Raw genomic sequence first — 13,658 nt, forward strand, 5'->3', positions numbered from 1 at the left:
ATAAACTTATTGAGTAATTTACGAAAATACGAAAAGAAATTTTTGGCCAAAAAGTCGGAATTTTACATATCAAAGTCCCGCAAAGATGATTTCAGGAGTTGCGTTGGATCGATAGGAACATTTTGATTCAAGATATACCATAGTAAAAGCCTTCATTATCAAGGTGAAAAACGCGATCGTTTGATTTTAGACAAAAACTATGAGGTATATCCCTCATGGTTTTGAGTCGATTTTTGATGATATTTTTTTGATCCCAAAAAAATGGAGCAAAGGTGTCAGCAAGTAAATGCTAGTTCAAGGCAATCGTTTGATACTACTCTGGCAGTCTAAAACTGTCTCTAACACGAGATAACACGGATCAAAAACATCCAAAATTCGCTGCGTTTTGCATATATGAGAGTAGCAAAGACGATGCTAGTGTGCTATACACTTGGATATGGGTTGTTTCCATTGATACAGACGTGGTGTATTCTACAAGAGTCAGAGATATGGTTACAGATCGTTTATGGAGAGTTTTTATACGACAGTGAAAGGTGAGGAGTGCTAGTGCATATTAATAGGACATGCATCCACCTAACCCTGATTCTCGTTTCAGATTCCAACATAATTCAATATTTGGAAGGGCGCCGATATGAACGGTTCACATGTGTTTGATGCTTGAACCACATCAGAGAGAAGGTTCTGACCTAAAAGGCCAATCTAAACCATACATTTGCTTTGCAAGCAAAAGCTATAATGCAAACCCTCATCGCATTCCATAGACAAGAAACAAGCCTTCGCGGATCTCGTTTTAGTAAGACCACATTAATGTGTTCAGCGTACCCTCTAATATCGTGATTTGACACGCTGGTTGAAGCATATTTGCCACAAACAATAATACCATGCATATAAAACAATGCGGATCAAAGATTAGATCAATCCATTTCATTGTGCAAGCGTCCATAATATCTAATTTGCCCAATTAATGTACAAGAATTGAATTGCATTTATATTAAATTGTATTAAAATTCACATGTAGTTTACTATTCAGTACATTTTTTGGTGATTTGTGTGGCACTAGACTCTGATGAGCCATTGTAGTGCGGTGTTTTTTTTTTTTTTGCAACAAGAATACAAATCTCGACTGAATGGTTTATATACATATTCCCATCTCACATATTCACACACACACACACACAAACACGCATGCACATGAACGGCAAGGATAGGTAGGCTATCTTTTTTTAGATGTATCACAAGTCAATTATCGTAAAGGCTTATTTTATACTGTAAGGAGAACAGTATAAAAGGTGTAGTGGAGGGGGGAATCACAGCATATTGTGGGGCCGGGGTTAATTTACAATTTTGGTGTAATCGTAGCTGCCTTTTTTTTTTTTTTTTTTTTTTTTTTTTTTTCACATTAATGTGTGATTTTAAATCAACCTTCTTTTTCCTCTTCTTTCTTTTCTTTTACCTTTTTCTGTCTATTTCAGCAAAGGGAGTATATTTGTACTCTTCTTTTTTTTTTCTTCTTCTTGTTGTTGTTGTTGTTGTTGTTGTTCTCTTTCTTACTTTATTCCCTTATTGCTTCTCTCTCATTCTATATTATACACAACAGCCATAACAGCAAGCCAGAAAAATGCCCTCCAATATGCAAATGCAATCCATCTCGGGCATCATTACTCAGATTCATGTCACTATGGAAGAAGTGCCACCTGCGTTAGTCGGTGCATCAGTAAATGTCATTGACGATAAAGTTTATGTATTTGCGGGACGATTAGCCACATCTCGAAAAATGACAAACTATCTCTACATACTTGATCTCAATACGCTTTGCTGGACTCGTCATATTCCCCCACCCGATTCAGATAGTCCACCCAAAGCACGGTATTTCCACTCGACCAGCGTATACAAGAACCAATTAATTATATTTGGCGGTATGGGACATTCGAGGATATCCAGCGAAGGATTATGCGTATTGGACGATGTAGCTGTTCTCGACATTGAAACCATGTGTTGGAGAAAACAATCCATTCAGCCTTCGTTGTATTCGCCACAAGCAAGATACGCCCATCTATCATCGGTTGCAGAGGACAAGTTGCTGATTGTCGGCGGCCAGGATTTGGATAACAACTATCTGGATGAAATGAATGTGCTGAATCTCAAGACATGGGAATGGGAACAAGTAAAGGCGTTTGAGAAACATGTGGGTGCTTACAGATCCATTGCTGTCACTGCTCCACCCGGTACTCGGTTTCCATCATCAACTTCCATGAAGCAACAACACGATGACATGACAGACGAGCATCCAGTCAGTACCAACGAATCAAACAACACAACATCTGACGATGTGCGGGCAACTTCTCTTCGACAATTCAGCACAACCACACTTCAATCAATAGGTGATGAAGCAAGCCCTGTCTATCTCTATACCAATTACAACTTTGCGGATGTTAAACGAGAGCTGCAAGTGATATTCACCAACAATAGCCCCAACAGCTCAGCAGCAGCGAGTACCACTTCACCACCACCACCACCACCACCACAGCACCCATCGAGCACCATTGTAGAGGATTGCTCGCATTACATGAATGGATCCATAATGCCCCCTGGGCTACGATTCCCCACAGGTCACACCCTCGGTAATCATCTGATTTTAGCAGGTACCTATTTATCGCCTCAGACACAATCTTATACTATTTGGGCTCTTGATCTCGGTAAGCTCACTTGGTCACGTATCGAGACAGGCACTGTATTCAACACAGGATCATGGAACCGTGGCGCACTTCACACAAGATCAAACCGATTCCTCGTGTTTGGTAACTCAAATAGAAGCCTGCTGGACGACTACAATCACCGACAAGTCAATTTTGATCACATCGCCATGGTGGATTTGGAAGCATTTGGAGTGTATTCGTTGCCTAAAGCAACCTGTTCCTCATTGGCTCAGGAGATGGGGCTACGACTTTTAAATGAACCTGCTGTTTCTGATTTTCACATCATTACTCAAGATAATCAGAGTATTCCCGTCAATTCGGCCGTACTATGTCAACGATGGCCTTATTTTAGCAATTTAATGAAGAACAATCACCAGGTTGTCAGCCAGTCAACTTCTAAACGCTCTTCACAACATGTACAGCAGCCTGTAGCGGTGGAGGAAGAAGAGGAAGAGGAAGAAAAGGAGCAGGAGGACAAGAAAGAGGAGGGTCACAGACAAGAGGAGGTGGAGATCAAAGAACATGAACACAATGATGATGAGAAAAAGGAGACATTGGAGTCGTCCATCGTATCAGCTACAGCAGCACCAGCATCCAACACACCTTCACTTTCACTCATCAAGGACATCAATGACACACCGATTGATCTACCCAGCGATAAAAACGAGGAGATGGGAGAGGGAAACGCTACAAAAGCTCAAAAAGAAGAAACGACAGTAGATCAAGAAGGCTCCATTACACTGATCAAAAGCCATTACATGTCATTCCCATACCCTCATGCAGTCGTCATTGCTCTGCTACAGTACATCTACACTGACAACCTACTCACTGCACAGCAATATCAGCCTCACATCCTGTCTCAGTTGTTATTACTATCCGATATGTATGATATCCCGCGTCTACGAGAACTCTCAACACATGCACTCCATCAGATGCTTAATATGTCGACTGCCCCTTTGATTTTTGAAACAGCTGCTCTCTCTCATCAAACAAGTCTACAAATTCGTGCACTCAAGATGATGATTGCAGCGAAAAAGATGATCCAACAGCAACAGCAAATGCAACAGCAACAGCAAATGCAACAGCAACAACTACAGCACAGCAGCTCCATCAGATCAAGAACGGTGTCCACACCTGCTGTCGTTGCAGCCTCCAATTTGATGGATCCACCGGTGCCTATATCACCTACAACCTCATTATCCTCCTCTAGTTACAACAACACGAGCAATGCCACAGCTGAAAATCTGATGGCATCAGCAACGACATCACCCTCTGCCACTAGATTATCCAATTACGACACATTTGCAAGCAATACAGCATCTCCTACATTGCAATCCTTCAGATCAAGAAAGCCATCGCTCAGCAGTAACCGATCCACAGCCCCATCTGCTTATTCACCACAGCAGTTACAACAGAGATCATCTACTTTGAGCGGAATGTATTCGCCGTCTCGAAATGCATATAGCCCACCTGCTACCCCACGCCAACAGAGATCGTATCCCACATCGGAATTGGATTTAAATACTTCAAGTCCCAGAAGATCCTCCAGTCCACCTCCAAAACAGCCACAGGCCAAAGAGAAAAAGAAGAAGAAGGCCTTTCTGGAGGCATTTGGCAAATTCTCATCATCCATTTCATTTCAAAACAGCAACCATACTAATAGCAACAACACTTGAATCATCTTTATATTTACAAAAATAAATCGTACGATAAACTTTAAAAACTTGACATGTTGTGGTACAATGCTTACATCTTACGAGTCCATCATGGACCATCTCACTTCCTTTTTCTTTTTGAGGAACGAAGGCGATGCATTCAGGATCGAGCATTTCTTGACAGAAGGCGGCGTATCTGGCGTTGGTGTTGCTTCGTATTGATTCAGCTTCAACTGCATTTCTTGCAGGCGTTGCTGCATTTCCTGTATCGCCTGTTGCTTTTCTTGCTCCACTTGAATCACCTTTTGCTTGAGTTCTTCAATTTCCTTGTTCTTCCGCTCCAACTGGTTCATCTTGGACTGTAGCTGTGTCTGCAGTGTGAGGTACATGTCGCCATCGTCTTGCATGTTGGGATGTGAAAAGAGCTCAAACTCAAGCAATTGATGTGCTGAGGGTCGATGGTCGGGTTTGTGATCCATCATCCAGAGGATCAGAGCAGACACTTTGGGATACATCTCCAGGAACCCATTAGGAAATATACCACGTTTCAGCTTGTCCAGTGAGTCAGCTCTTTCCATGCCTGTTGTGAATGGCTGGAATAGCTCAAACAAGATGATACCTAAAGAATAGATATCTACTTTTTCGTCATAAGCTTGTGCTGGGACCGCTAATTGTTCCGGTGATGCATACTGTAACAGGGTCAGTATTCAGTATATCGGCGTGATGCGCAAAAAACTTACGGTGCGAGTGCCAACGCCTACTGTGCGAGTACGCTTGGGCTTGGGCCTCTTGGGTCGCTGCTTCAAGTGTTGCTCTAGCAGGCTATTGTTGCTGGCGGTAGTCGCATCGGAGCATGGCCCTAGCCTTGGACTAGGCGGCGTAGAGGACATGGGAGTAGGCACAAGCACTGTATCGCCTGTAGCTTCATCCATCGCCTCAGCAGCCAAACCAAAATCGCCAATCTTGGGTACCCAGCACTCCTCCCACATGTTGATATTGCAATCATTGGGTATGCTGTGCGTGGAAGAACTGGCCGTTGTTGATGAAGACTCGAGACATCCACCTGCACTGCTTGCTCTTCGTCGTCTTCGCTTTCCATCAATGTCACTAAAATAGGCAGACGTGCTAGGCATGCTCAGAAAGATGTTGCTTGGTTTGAGGTCACGGTGAATCAGGCCTTGATCGTGGATATAAGCAGTGCCTTCCAGGATTTGTGCAAATATTTCAATGTTTCTGCGTGTGTCCACAATATCCACATCTGCTTCTTCTGAATACTGCTTGTTACGAAATCGAATATAATCATGCAAAGTAGCTGTTTTCAATTGGATTTAGTACATTTACGGTCTAATTCGTGTAACAAACGAAAAAGCTTACTTGGGCATAATTGCATTTGAATAAATAAAGTCCAGCCGCTTGACTTTTTGATGGATTTGCTGTTGCTGCTAGGTTTCGGTGATAACTGCTGCTGCTGCTGCTGTCTAGAGGATTGCGATCTAGTAGTATTGGACCATGAACTGTTGGATTCTGCACCACCAAAATCACTGGTTGAGCCTTCGCCAAACTGGATATGCGACATACCACTTTCATCGTCGTCATGGCAACGGCCAAATGAAGAAGCACTCAGATCACTAAATGTAGGATCTCTTCCTCTGAATATGCTGTTGCTGCTTTCATTTGATAGCGATCTTCTGCCCAAGTAAGGTCTAGACGTGTCATCTTCCCAATCAGAGCCATCCGTGGCCAAGGAATCATCATTGGTCGAATCATCGTATTCCAGCCAAGAGGAGTAATAACGAATGACATTTTGGTGCTCCAATCTTGCCAGGTTTTTAATTTCTCTGAATATCTTTTCATAGGGGTTCTCCTTGTTTTGGTCGCTCTCTTCAATATCGCTGCCTAGTCGAATCTTTTTCACCGCATAGTCAATATCGTCCAGTTTATTGCGAGCTCGGAAAGCGCTTGCGAAGCCTCCTTTGCCTAGCAGATTGATTTCTACAAAGTCGTTGTTGTAGCGAGAGTTTTGCACGCTGAGATTACCAAAGAAATCACCACCACCATGGCCACTGTTGCTGGTATTGTTGGATATAAACGAGTGAAAACTGGATGCTGTGGCCGCAGAATTGCTCATTTTGGAGATGGAGTGACTCAGCATTGTGTCATCGATGGAAGGCGATAATTGCTGATATGCGATCGAAGCAGAAGCAGAGGATGCACTATGACGAGAAAAGTAGTCGTTTTCTTGTTGTTGTTGTTGTTGTTGTTGTTGTTGTTGTTGTCGAGCTGCAGAACGGCTACTACGCATTGCCAAAGATGATGACGATGAGGATGACAGAGTGGAAGAAGAAGGTTCTGGACTCGAACTCGTTGACGATGACAGTGATGAATCAGTTTGAACAGGTGCAGATTTAATCAGCATGACAGGCAAATTATCGTCAAAGCGCACCAAATCCTGATTTCTTACTGTTTGTACAGCAGTGTAAAAGAGTTTATGAAAGGCTTGTTGAAATGCGGAACGAACGCTTGTCATTTCATCTACAAATTCAGCGTCAATGATGCCCAGTGAACGTAAAGTTTGGCAAATAAGGAAGAAGACTTTTCGATTAGCATCAGGTGTGTCTCCGTAGGCTCTGCAGAAATGTTCAATCAGTGAGGCTAGCAGCATCTTGGTTTGGTATCGCTTTGTCGAGCTGTTGGGCGGTTGATTGAAGAGACTGACATCACTGCTATTGGCGTGGTGAGGTGTGGTGGTGTTGGTGATATTTGGTGCTACTACTGGATGAACGTCAGTGTCTACCGTGGCAGACGTGGATGGATCTTGAATGGTATATTCGTAGCTGGTTGCTGTGGTTTCAGATACATCATCTACAGAGACATTGAGGCATTGTGGCTGTTGTGTATGAATGCCGCTGAACTTACCTTCCTGCTCAACTGACAACATGGTGGCATGGCTCTTTTGCATATTACTGCCTGAAGAATCATCGTCCGTACTTGTATCATCTACTGTTGACCTCGCCCAAAACTTATTGACATGATTCTCTCTGGATGATGAATGGTTGGTGCGTAATGTCATGTTGAGTGGAATGATGATGGAAAGAAGATTTCACTAAAAAAAAAAATCAAGACATGGATTTTTTTTTTTTTTTTTTTTTTTCGTTTTGCACCACACAGCAGTTCTCACAGCTGTAATTGGGTGGAACATTCAAGAATACAGCTAAAGAGCGATGCCATTTCGATGTCATACAAACCATTCCTAAATCAATCCGTAGCACAAGAAATGGAAAAGTGCTGATGGAAGCCAAAATAATGATCGCATTCAGCTGGTTTGCTTATATAATATCATCTTGAGCAAGTGCACCCCTCATTAAGAAGCGCCAGCAAATCTCGATGCGATGTCGGGTTTCTCAGTGTGGCCATGTTGATCCAAAGACGTATGCAAGTTTGTTTGAATATACAACTGGAAAATCAAGAAATGTGAAGTATTTATTAAAAAAGTTATGATACAGAAAAAGAATTACGGCGCTGGCTGCCTCTGTGAGCTGGCATTGAGCGTATTATTGGTTTGTTCAGGACGTGTAGTAAGAGGAGGTGTGGCATTGGCATCGAAAAAAGGAGTATGTAAAGTGGGAGAAGAGGGGCTATCTATTTCGAAATAATCATAAGATTTGTAACTAGCAGATCTTTTGGGAATGGTGTTGCTGTGATGCATGTCGTTGTTGCATGAGTTGGATGAATGAATGCTATAGTTGTTGTATGAATTCAGGCTGAGTGATCGGCGTACGTTCTCCCTGATCTTTTCCATGGTCATTTGCAAATTGGTGGTGTTGGTCTGACTAGCATCCATCATGGTAGTCGGCAGTGATGAGTCCATTTGTAGTAGCTGGTCTAGGCTTTCTTGAGGCGCAGGGGATATACAGACCAACGGAAAGGCACCTTTTTTGCCTGTTGTCACGTTGTAGCCCAATGCCCAACCATCATCAAAGTACAACGCTAAACAGACGATATCACCAGCATTGAGTTCCAATTCGTCAGGCAATTGTGGCGGATAGGCATGGACCACCACAAAGAACTCTTCATTAAGGTGTGTGTTGTTGTTTTCAAGGCTTGGCCTCAATGGAGCAGGTATATTGGTAAATGTGTATTCATTCGTGATCTCCATTTTATCATTCATGAAGGGCGAGTCGATCTTGTTCAATGTAGATGTATTGACCATCACACCGCCATTGAGTGTGCCCGTGAGTGTGGATGCTGCTGTTGTTGTGAATCGTTGTTGGTGCTGTGATAAGGGTGGCGGTGGCGGTGGAGGCTGCTGCTGCTGCTGCTGCTGCTGCTGCTGCTGGGCTGTGAGTGTCGCTGACGTGCTTGTGGATGGTAAAAAGTGCGTGAAGGGATTGACGTGCTTATGGTGTCTCTTTCTGCAGTAGTACCAAATGGCTCCAAATACGATCAATGCTGCACCCACCAGACTACCAATAACAATGCCGACGATGGCGCCAGCAGACAGAGACGAGCTGCAGTACGTTACTTGTTGACAGCACTCGTCATTGGTGTGCGTTTGACAATAAGCGCAGGCTACACTAGTGTTATTACCAAACCCTAATATAAACAGTGTTAATTACCAGATGCTATTGTTAATTACTCGTTCATAATTACCACACGAATAAGGTTCATTTGCTATACCAGATATGCAATTTTCGGCAATGGTCCCGTTATAACCCTCCCATGTATTGCACTGATCAGTGAACGAGGCCAGTGATGCATTTCTCTGTATTGAATCTGAACACACACGAGGGTTCTGAGTGATGCGAGTGATGCTGTCGACCCATTCATAGCAGGTGGATTGACACAGAGGGGGCGGTATCAGTCCATTATCGAAATTGCATGGCAACGAGTAGCTTGGATCTTGTATCATGCCAACGCATAGTCTCGTCAGGGAATACCGAGCATACGGAATAGTTGGGTTATAGTTAGAACTGAGACATCCTAATGGAAACAAGTAATCACTTGTTGAATTGACATATTCGAGCAATCGTTCATCAAACTCTTCAATAGTGGTTGTATTGATCAAGAAGGGGTAATCGTACGCAAGTCCCGGCAATCCAACGTAGAACTGAGAAAATGCTGAGCAAGTTTTCGAGGTGGCTAAAGAAACGCAGGTGTTTTCAGCATCTTTAGCACTCGCCCCTGCTAAAAATATTGATATAAGTGTAATTAATAGCATGAAGAAGTCTGCATGACTCTACTCTTTCTATTCTTGGTTTTACAAAAAGAAAGAGAGAAAGAAAAGAGATGAAAGGGAAAAAAAGAAGCGAGATAAGCGAGGGAGAGCGAAAAAAAGAAAGAAATCTATAGAAACAGTGCTTTATACACTTATTACTCACACTTAAGTCAGGTAATACATAGTGAGGTTTTGACACTGAGTTTATAAATTGAAGCCACCATCACCATCATCAAACCTTGAAACCTAGATCAAAGGGAATGTTGTGCTGTTTGCCAAGCGTTTTTCAGGTTCCATCCTCCATGTTGGTCAGAGATGCTCAACAATTGAAAGTGGGTAGTGAATGGGACAAGGCCCTATGAAATTAAATTCGCATTTTGGTTTTATGTCTCGCTCAGTTACACACTCATGTGCACCCATACAACAAAAAAGATGTGTGTGTTGGTGTATCACAATAGCGAGGTTTCATATGATGCTTGTGGTGTTGCTGCATGGAGCAACTGGCTTCTAGGCATGATCTTCTGCCGGCCAACGCCGACTAGCTTCTCTTTCGAAACCCCATCAATGCTATAATCTCTAAGCAGACACATCCGGATAGTCGTGATTTTCTAAACTAAACTACAATTTTTCCAGAATACTTTTTTACAAGATGGTCTGAGCGTAAACCATGGCCCATTAGAATACAACCAGGATGAGAAATCATGAATCAAATGTACAAAAAAAAAAAAAAAAAAAAAACAGTGGTAAGCCGAGGCAGAGTCAGACCAAGGGATTTGAGGGCATGGATGAGTATCAAATGGACACAGCATCTTAACGAGATACAAGCGTGTTCATTTTTGCAACTTCTTGTCATATCTAGCAACTTGTATCAATCACATGCAAATGCTGGTTTAATAATAGTATATACGATAGATCGGCTCATGGAGGGTTTCAGTTGCATTTTATTTCACGCCATATTCATATTGTTGCTTGTCTGGTGCCTTATACAAATATCACATTGAAAACAAACAAACAAACGAGGGTCAATTTATATGCTAGAATTCTGTAAAGAATATGTTTATTCTACTACTGTTTTCATTAATTATAAATAGGAGATTATATAACATTAGATGTATCAACCACAACGGAATGGGTTTCCGATGGACTTCCACCCACAACAATGGCAGCAACAACAAAGCCAGCCTGAACCACCACCAGCAAATCCTTATCATCATCATCATCATCTTGGACAATCCAACAAATCGTTATTATTCAATCATCAGTCATCAGAGATGGCAGCCAGCTCAACATCAGATCAGTCATCTACAGAAGATATCTCATCTAAAAGAAAGCAAAGTTTAGAACGAAACCGTCTTGCTGGTAAGCTGCTTTACTGTCTAGTTTGTGGTTGCTTCTCGTTCATCACCATCATTGCTCGATAGCTTACCGCTGCAGAGAGAGAAAGAAGCATGAGCAGCAACAGATGATTGAGCAAGCCGATTTTCTTTCAGTACAGAATGAATCACTCAACATAATGGTGGGTAATTTAAGAAATGAAGTGATCGCATTGAGAGAACTGCTCTTGGCTCATGATTCCTGTCACTGTGAAGGCGTTCAAGCTTTCATACGACGCACAAGCTCAACATTGTAATATTCAGAATACTAGTAGAGCATAGCAAAATGGTAACTTTTATCAGTCAGTTGGAACAATGCCATAATACTTACTGCTGTTGCTAGTGTTTTTTCTGTAAACGATCCATGTGCGTGCTGAAGGAATGACACAAAAAAGCCTATTTCCTTATTGATAATATGTACTGGAATAAAAGTAATATTCATAATAATATAAATCAAGTGTCTACGGCATACGCATTTGGCAAAAAACCACTTGATCAATATGCACCACCAAAGTGCAATTGAAGCTTCGGAGGCTACACAGCCATCGATAACTTCAACTATATCAGTATAAAATGTGGCAGTGTCGAATCGTCAAACGTGCAGTCGGTTTAGCCGAAAATTTTAGCCAAATATGCCTAGTTGTAGGTCATCATAGTGTAACAGTAACCTTGTGTCCCATTGTATTGTCAATGCTACCAGGCAAATACCATGCTACAGGCTAGCTGTGCATTGAAATACTTCTAAGCAGATGATCCACCAGATCAGTAGTCAATACACCAAGCACTACACAGCAGTCGATCTAATAGACCTAAGTAGACTTTCGTAAATGGGTTTGTATTGAGTATAGCTAGCCTTGACAAAATGATCAATTACATCCCAACCGATATATTCAAATTCTGTCTTGCATATACCCAGGTTTCATAATTTATCAGTATTTCGATTCGTATGTGTATCAAACTACCGTACAATGAAGCTTCAATTCGGCCATCAGGAACTAAACATGTTTCAATAACGATCTGACAACAGCATTAAAACCCCAGGACGGAATGAATACCAGCGCTCTGGGAACAAGTAAGCATTGCATAAGCATATCTCATGCATGCTAACAGCGCGAGTGAAAATATTTTACTATACAACTGGATAGTCGCGTTTTGCTGACAATCATTTATACAATGTTGTATGTATATAAGGTGGCAGCAATTGTTCCTCTTACATTTGGATCAGCCCTTTGCAACAATAAAATCTATTGACTTTAAAAATAAAGTCAAAGTTTAAGAGATAAGAGTTAGTTATACTAATTGTAAAGCCTATTGATTCACGACCCTCATCTTATTGTGTGCTTTCAGGACATCAAAATGCTTTCATGATATGAAAGGCATTAAATCTGCCACCAGCAAGCAGCCGCCGAAAACTATTGTAATCTCCACCAGTGATTCTGTTATGATTTGATGAATTTCAAACTTCTTGGACATAATTCGACCTATTTTGCCAGTTTTGACTATATAAATTGTGATGATCACCCTAAACTTCCTAATACATTCTTGAAGTACTTTTCAAGGCGCTTCCAATGGTGCTAATTGTAATAGATGTTTTGACTAAAATTACTGAGCAATTTGGTAAAATACGAAATGAGGTTTTCAGCGAAAATAGCTATATTTTGCATAAGAAAACCTCATAAAAGTGGTTTCAGATGTTGCTTTGGATTGAGAGAAACTTTTTGATATGATATATACCATAGCAAAAGTCTTCGTTTTAAGGTGAAAAATGCGATCATTTGATTTTCGATGAAAACTTTTTTTTTTTTTTTTTTGGATGATATTGTTTTATTAGGATAATAATTAGAAATAAAACGAATGCATCAAAGAGATGGACAAGTGTATGCGAGCAAAGTGACTTGCCATATATAAAGCTATTATGATAAATCTAGTAAGAAAGTTGCTTAAGATTTGACAATCTTAACACTTCGGTTCTGATTTGGCGGCTGGTTTGGATTGAATCAAAAGGCACGTGGTTGTAAAGCTGTTGATAATGGTTTCTCCAGATAATACGCATGATGGTGGCAAAGAGGTCAAAGATCGTGATGTGAATATCCAAGTTGTATATGAAATATCGATCCAGTTTGAAGAACGTGATTGATTTGTAGATAAGATGTGGATCTACGGACTTGGGGTAACCAAGGAACTCGTTGAATGAGGAGTCCCATACATCAAGTTTGTGAACACAACTGATCAGGAGATGGTTTTGAGTCGATTTTTGGTGATATTTTTTGGTCCCAAAAAAGTGGAGCAAACATGTCAGGGAGTTACTGCTACTCAAGTAAAATCGTTTGGCGTCATTCTGGTGGCTGAGAACAGCCTACATGTCAAGATATTAAGGCTTAAAAACTGTCAAATTTGGCTGTGTTTTATGCATTTGTTTACCAATAGGCGCGTTTCTGTTATGATAAAAAGGCGTAAAGGCATTGTTTACTTTTGTCCAGCCTTAGAGCATGCTGTAATGTCCAAAATTCAGGTGGAAATACAGTATTTGTTGAGTGACACCGTTGTATGGCTGTATCATAGCACAAAAATACAGCTTATTATTGAGTAGATGATGGCTGTAAGACATGCTGGACATTTTAGACGCATTAGATAATCTGCATCTAGCGATTTTCGACTATACAAAGGGAATTTCTCATGAAAATTATATCAACAAGCAGCTTGTATCTAACAACTTCCA

The 13,658-nt window shown here is 41.4% G+C and overlaps 4 protein-coding genes across 4 annotated transcripts; 2 read left to right on the forward strand and 2 right to left on the reverse strand.

Moving 5' to 3' along the window:
* Positions 1-1,618: 1,618 nt before the first annotated feature.
* ATC70_007814 (uncharacterized protein) lies at positions 1,619-4,372 on the forward strand (the record flags this gene model as incomplete). Its single annotated transcript, XM_064827071.1, has 1 exon — positions 1,619-4,372. One exon carries the CDS (start codon positions 1,619-1,621, stop codon positions 4,370-4,372), a length of 2,754 nt encoding a protein of 917 aa, XP_064676128.1.
* Positions 4,373-4,449: 77 nt separating this feature from the next.
* On the reverse strand, positions 4,450-7,421 carry ATC70_007815 (cAMP-dependent protein kinase regulatory subunit; the record flags this gene model as incomplete). Its single annotated transcript, XM_064827072.1, has 4 exons — positions 4,450-5,040; positions 5,092-5,663; positions 5,726-7,213; positions 7,268-7,421. The coding sequence occupies 4 exons, from the start codon at positions 7,419-7,421 to the stop codon at positions 4,450-4,452; spliced, it is 2,805 nt and encodes a 934-aa protein (XP_064676129.1).
* A 441-nt stretch (positions 7,422-7,862) lies between these two features.
* spn4_4 (Septin spn4) lies at positions 7,863-9,569 on the reverse strand (the record flags this gene model as incomplete). Its single annotated transcript, XM_064827073.1, has 2 exons — positions 7,863-8,944; positions 9,002-9,569. 2 exons carry the CDS (start codon positions 9,567-9,569, stop codon positions 7,863-7,865), a joined length of 1,650 nt encoding a protein of 549 aa, XP_064676130.1.
* A 1,106-nt stretch (positions 9,570-10,675) lies between these two features.
* On the forward strand, positions 10,676-11,196 carry ATC70_007817 (uncharacterized protein; the record flags this gene model as incomplete). The annotated part of the gene is made up of 2 exons (XM_064827074.1): positions 10,676-10,925; positions 10,988-11,196. 2 exons carry the CDS (start codon positions 10,676-10,678, stop codon positions 11,194-11,196), a joined length of 459 nt encoding a protein of 152 aa, XP_064676131.1.
* Between the last annotated feature and the right edge of the window lie 2,462 nt (positions 11,197-13,658).

This window comes from Mucor velutinosus (assembly GCF_035048745.1).
Source record: "Mucor velutinosus strain NIH1002 chromosome Unknown tig00001553, whole genome shotgun sequence".
NCBI lineage: Eukaryota > Fungi > Mucoromycota > Mucoromycetes > Mucorales > Mucoraceae > Mucor > Mucor velutinosus.